Source organism: Hordeum vulgare, chromosome 3H (assembly GCF_904849725.1).
Source record: "Hordeum vulgare subsp. vulgare chromosome 3H, MorexV3_pseudomolecules_assembly, whole genome shotgun sequence".
NCBI lineage: Eukaryota > Viridiplantae > Streptophyta > Magnoliopsida > Poales > Poaceae > Hordeum > Hordeum vulgare.
In genome coordinates this window covers 605,120,469-605,126,866 of record NC_058520.1, presented here as the reverse complement: position 1 = coordinate 605,126,866, position 6,398 = coordinate 605,120,469, and the positions used below count along the sequence as shown (strand labels likewise).

At 44.6% G+C, this 6,398-nt stretch overlaps 1 protein-coding gene across 1 annotated transcript; it reads right to left on the bottom strand.

Moving 5' to 3' along the window:
- Positions 1 to 4,646: 4,646 nt before the first annotated feature.
- LOC123441041 lies at positions 4,647 to 6,387 on the bottom strand. The gene has a single exon (XM_045117567.1). The coding sequence runs from the start codon at positions 6,015 to 6,017 to the stop codon at positions 4,929 to 4,931; it is 1,089 nt and encodes a 362-aa protein (XP_044973502.1). The 5' UTR covers positions 6,018 to 6,387; the 3' UTR covers positions 4,647 to 4,928.
- Positions 6,388 to 6,398: the final 11 nt, after the last annotated feature.

The following is a 6,398-nucleotide window of genomic DNA, read 5'->3' as shown; positions in this document are numbered from 1 at the left end:
AGCTGGATGAATTTACACCTTCTCGTGGAATTCGACACGGAGACCCAATTTCCCCAGACCTATTCTTGATAGCAGCAGAGGGCCTTTCATGCCTCCTAAAATCTATTGATGTGTCATCCAATCTGGGTGGGATACAAGTGGCATCCTCGGCACCACCTGTGGGTCACTTATTATTCGCTGATGACAGCCTGCTTTTTTTAAGGCTAGTGCAGCTCAGGAAAATGAGGTTCAGTAACTTTTGAACATGTACTGTCAGGCTTCAAGACAGAGGATTAATCATGATAAGTCATCAATCTTCTTTAGCAAGAAGTGCCTTGAGAGTACAAAACTTGAGGTAAAGGATCTGTTGCAAGTTCCGAATGAAACTTTAAGTGCAAAATACCTTGGGATGCCCTCTGATGTGGAGTCTTCCAAGAATGGTGTGTTCAAGTACTTGAAGGATTATCTGTGGAGCAAAGTCCAAGGCTGGATTGAGAAGTCGATGTTGTCAGCTCGAAAGGAGGTTTTAGTTAAATCGGTGGCCCAAGGAGTGCCAGTTTTTTCGATGTCCTGCTTCAAGCTGCCAAGAGATTTGTGTGAACATCTGGATATGCTCATCCTAAAATTCGGGTGTGGAAGCAAAAATGGCAAACGCAAGCCTAACTAGGTCTCTTGGGAAGTGATGACACAACCAAAGAGCATGGGGAGTTTGGGGTTCAAAGATTTCGAATTATTCAATCTGGCACTATTAGCTAAAGAATCCTGGAGAATCCTCCAACACCGTGAGTTTCTTAGTTCTCGAATCCACAAAAGTGTGTATTTCCCTGATTCTTCCATCCCCTCAGCCGAGCTAGGTTCCCACCCGAGCCAGGTTTGGAGATCCATCATCGAAGGCCGAGATATACTGAATCAAGGTCTAATTAAATCCATTGGCAATGGTAATTCTACTGACATCTGGCAAGATAATTGGATACCTCGCAAGGAGGTGATGAGGCCCTATGGCAATCAAACTGATAACCCTCCCCAGTTTGTCGTTGAACTAATCGACGCCACATCAGCCACATGGAATATAACCAGGTTGGAAGAAGTCTGTCTCCCCATTGACGTTGCTGCGATGCTAGAGATTCCATTGTGCATCAGCAACATCTCAAATACATGGACATAATTTTTTTGAAGAATGGATGCTTCTCGGTTATATCCGTTTATCGGATGATGACAGAAACCAAATATAGAAGGGGCGTGGTTGGATGGATCGTCAGGTTCATCAAGCTCGAACAGAGATGTTGATTCATGGAAGAAACTTTCACACACCCAAGTTCCTGGGAAGATTAGGATGTTTCTATGGAGGCTAGCCAAGCAATCTATCCGAACAGAAGATGTTCGGGCTCATAGAAACATGGCGACCTCGAGCGACTGTGGGTTGTGTGGTGCAGCCGACTCTTGGCGACATTCTCTGCTGGAGTGCTCGATGTCCCACTGCATTTGGGCCATGGTGGATGGGGAACTAGCAAAACATCTATGTGATATGACTGAACCGGATGCTAAACGCTGGCTTTTCACCATGATCGATTCCCTTTCTCATGAAGCTTTCATCTGTTTATCAATCACTCTCTGAGCCATATGGTGGGCGCGACGGAAAGCAATCCACGAACAGATATTTAAAAGTCCGGCTGCAACCCACCAGTTCATCTCGAGGTTCATTCATGAACTCGACCCGCTTCCTAGACAGGGGGTGAAGAAGAAGCCAACTCCTAAACTGGCTGTTGTCAAACCAAAAGCGCCACCTCTGGGATAGGTTAAAATCCATGTTGATGTTGCAATTTCATAGGTCCGCAGAAAGGGAGGAGCAGCGGCTATGTGTAGAGATGGGACAGGAAACTTCTTGGATAGCTCGGCGCTCGTTATCAAATGGCATCGCCGATGTAGCGACTCTGGAAGCTTTAGCATGCAGGGAAGGGCTCTCCCTTGCAGCTGACCTCCTCGTCAACAGCTTCATAAGTGCTTTCGATTCCAAGCAGGTCATTGGTGACATCCATTGTCATAGTAGTGCGAGATATGGAGCTATCATCACTGTAATAAACCTTAGGGCTGCCCAATTCTCTTGTAATTTCTCTTTTGAAAGTAGAGCGGCGAACAATGACGCCGATAGACTAGCCAAGTTTTCTCACTCTTTGGATCAAGGGCGACTTATGTGGATGACCAGCCCGCATGATCCGTTTTGTGTCCCACAATTTGTGGAATTTGAGTGAATAAAGTCTTGGCTGAACCCTAAAAAAAGCTGCAATGTTGCGAGTTGTCTCTAGTTTATAATTGGGCGCACGCTAGACGTCTTCATGCCCCTTGGATCTGATTTGATCGGGTGGTGCGCATCGCAACTCTCCTCACATGCCCATGCAGTCATAGTCACAGAAAAAGAATGATAGGCATTACAACAAGGCTTGTGTTGCAAAGTGCTGAGCTCTGCCTAAACCATTGTTACAATGAAAGACAATTTGAAGGTTTAGGTTTGCAGTCACAAAAAAGAAAGTTCGACGGGGACTACAACAAGGATTGTGTTGCAAAACCTTAACCGCAACAATAACCTTGTTGAAAAGAAAAGGGTTTAAGGATTTACTTGCAGTCGTAGAAAAGAGATTCTTCAACAGAAATTGCAAAAAGGCTTGTTGCAAGCATTGAGCGCAACACGGACCTTGTTGCAAAGAACCTTGTAGTCCGAGAAAAAGAGAAATATTTGCCGGGTATTGCAAAAAGGCTCGTGTTACAAAACATTGAACGCAACATAAACTTTTTTTTTTGCAACATAGATCTTGTTGCAAAGGGCCAACGACTCGCCGGAGGGGAGTGGAGACCGGACGACTGTCCATTCCTCCATCGAACGACTGCCCAGATGATGGATTTTCTAAAGATTATCATCCAACAGCTCATAGGTGCTTGATATGGGGGGCTCGGGCAAGACAAGATTATGCACTAATGCACTTATAAGTGCTCAAGTTCCCCCTTGTTTCGTGTGATTGCACGAGTAAACAGCAGCAGTTCATTAACGTATGGACGGTGAAAATTAAAAGAAAAACTGTGGTGACCCGTCCATGTACGTGCAAGCACACATCTACGTTATACTCTCGTAGAACGCCGAGCGCCATCGGACGGCCACGCGGAGGGCTTACACGCGAGGTATTATCAACCCGGTGATTTGAATGCTTTTCCTATCATTTTATACATACGCCCACCCCTTAACGTGCAGAAAGTTTCAGTTTTTCTCCTTTGAGAAAGGGGGAAAATTCTGTTGGTACCGGGCATCCAGTGATCCGCTAGCCCTTGGATCACCACCGGCAGATCCGTGGGATATTTTTGCAAACTTGCAGGAGCTCAGCATGCGACCGTAAAGTGAAAGTCACACCGTTATCTTCTTCGTTCATTTTTAATCATCATCATCACTGTTATTCTATTTTTAAATGAAAACAAAAGATTTGTCTTATTGATTAATTAAGAAAAAATAAATTATCAATTAATTAACGAAAAATCAGACGAAAACTGATACATAAAGATCACAAGCAAACAGACGAAAACTGATACATAAAGATCACACGCGGACAAGTCGCTAAGAAATAAACTCCATGACCTCACGGTCAATCCAACAAACATACACAACATATAACAACCACGAACCCTTGCACTTTAATGCAGGGCTAGTCCTGTCACTTTGGGGACCCGGGGCGAAAATAAAACACAGGGGCCCTTTACTAAAACATAAAAATAATACTTTATATATTGGCCTCGGTTGCTGAAATCCTAATATATGTGTAAATATCTTCTAGAGCTAACACATTAATTATTAGTATTAGGTAAATATACAAGCATAGCCTGGATTTCCCCCTAAATTTAAATGCCAAATTACCGGGCTACAAATCATGATCCATTTTACCAAATAAAGAAAACAAACAAATCAAGATGTTCAAAATGAAACTATCTACGTCTTTCATGTTGTAATAAGATCATTCCTAAATATAGGCTAGTTCTATAGGAACAGAAATCTGCTAAAAGTCACAAAAACAATATGTGCTTAACTATGAAAATACGTGTACAACGACACCGTTCTGGTGATACCTCAGCAACCATTAATCCAAACTGAGCAAATTGGGTTCGACAACCGAAAGTTATTTCCGAGCGTTTTCTACCCTATCCTTCACTTCACAAAATATGTTAGATTAAAGGCATCACCATCGCCGTACATCTGCACGGATTAACTTCAGACCACATAAATGCTATATAGAATATTGTACTAAATGAAGCTTATGCTCAAAATAAGACCTCTTTAGTCCTATTTGGATACTCTTAACTCGGTTAGAAGTTAGAGTTAGCTTACGGTTAGTCCCGGATTAGAATCTAACTCTAATCGTTTGGATGGTAGGGTTAGATTGTCAATAAATGCATTTTTTTCAATAGTTTGGCTCTTTTAACCAGGATTTGGTGTGGTGGGAGTAAAGGGAAAAGTAACTTTTTCTGGGTCCCGCCTAACTTTAACCCAAATAAGCACATCTTGAATGGGTTAGTTCTTTTGGATGGGTTAGATGCATCTAACCAACTCTAACCCTTTTGTTTGGATGTTTTGGGGTTAGTTCAGACCAAACTAACCAACTCTAACTCTAAACCATGGATCCAAACAGGGCCTTTATTGAGAAAGGGAATAGTCTAGGCTTAAACATACTGAAACCTTTATTACAATGTTATTACAAATGTAAAGTTTCAGCTTAAACATACTCAAACCATTAATCTCATTACAAAAGTAACATAAAACTTAAAGAACACAGCCATTATCAGCAATATGGAAGCCTACACTCCCTTCAAGCTGCCGCAAAGAGGCTGAATATATACTTGTGTTCTTGTACGTATCGCTAGCACCGTTGAGTTGAATTTCCGTGCTCTTCTTGTACTTTTGGCCCACCGGTGCTTTAAAGCCGAGACAGCCTTTGGTCCAAAAGAAGATGCTGAAATTGTTGGTCGACTATTTCTTCTCTGTGGGACTTGAGATTATACATGCACATGTAACAAGCAACAGCTAGTCGGCTTTTCCGGTAATAGACGCAGTTGGCTTGGACGGCCGGAAATTTATCAGCATTAACACACAAGCACCAACAATAAAGATCTAAGAAGATGGCACAGTTACCAATGTCCAACACAAGCTCGAGTTCATAGTTGTGCGTTTGTAATCTGTAGACCACGACGCCTTGTGCTAGCTTCATGATGATCAGCACTTTTCCAGCAGATTCCGTTAGGAAACAACGTCCTGCACAAAGCTTCCATAAAGATTTTTGGTCGGACATCATGGTATAGTCATCCTCAGATACCTCAGCAAGGTCGTCCTTGTAAAACCTCATTAGATCAAAGATCCTTCTGGCCACGGATCCCAGGTCAGCACCATGAATAGTGTAGATACCGCTTGTAGCCAGCTTGATCAAAGGGAAAGCACACCTGTCCTCATAGACGGCGAGAGAGCCACTGTCAGGCTCAGCCATGTAGACCGTACGAGATGATTCGTGTATAACCCAGTTATCATCCATGAAGTCCTTGCAGAAAAAGAAAATGGTTGGTGTAGTAGAACCGGACTCGAGGGCAGCATATTCCACGATGTTGCCGGGTCGCTGCGCCATGAAACGGATCAGGTAGCCTGTGAAAGGATTGAGGACGCATGTATTGTGGGGGTGTGTGCAGTCCATCAAAACGAGGAGACCGTCCGTGGTGGTTCTGACAATGTTATAGTGACGGAGCACCCGGAGTTCCTGGCGCAGAGGTCGGCCGGTGGCGGTGTTGACCAAGAGGCGCGTGGCGGAGCGGCAAGAGGCTCCGTTGATGTTGACCCAGTGACGAGGGTGGAAGCGAGGGTCGGGGGAATTGTTGGGGTCTTGGGTGGCGGAGCGCCAGCTATGGCAGACGGCACGGAAGTCCATGTAGTAGTCAACGTCGCTGGTGGCCAGGAAGCGGTCGGCGATGCGGTTGATGAGGTCGGCCGGGAGCGAGGACCAGTGTGCAGAAAACTCCATGGTGGTACGTACGCGCGCAGGAATGGAGGATCGCTGGCTGATCTAGTATAGTGTGATCTTTCCTGCAGTTGGCAACCAAAACAAACAAGGCAATAGGGATCGATGGTTAACAACAGAAATGGTAGGATTGAGGCCACCCGGGCCGGGTCGCTCAAACTTTCTCATGCGGTCAGGTCAAACAAAAGTAGAAATTAATGGTGAAGGAAATCAGCGGGGGTGCTGGCAGCCGATGTGAACCTCCTGTATTATACGACTAGGTTGCTACTCCACAAAAACTGCAGGGTCAACGGGCGCGGCTACCACACCACTAGGGCTAGCTACTTGGAACAGAAAGTAAGCACAGAAGAGAGGAAGGAGAGGGATGAACTCACCGTGGCCACG

Coding starts and splice junctions, on each gene's coding strand:
- LOC123441041 (XM_045117567.1), bottom strand. CDS start 6,017: ATGGAGTTTTCTGCACACTGGTCCTCGCTCCCGGCCGACCTCATCAAC.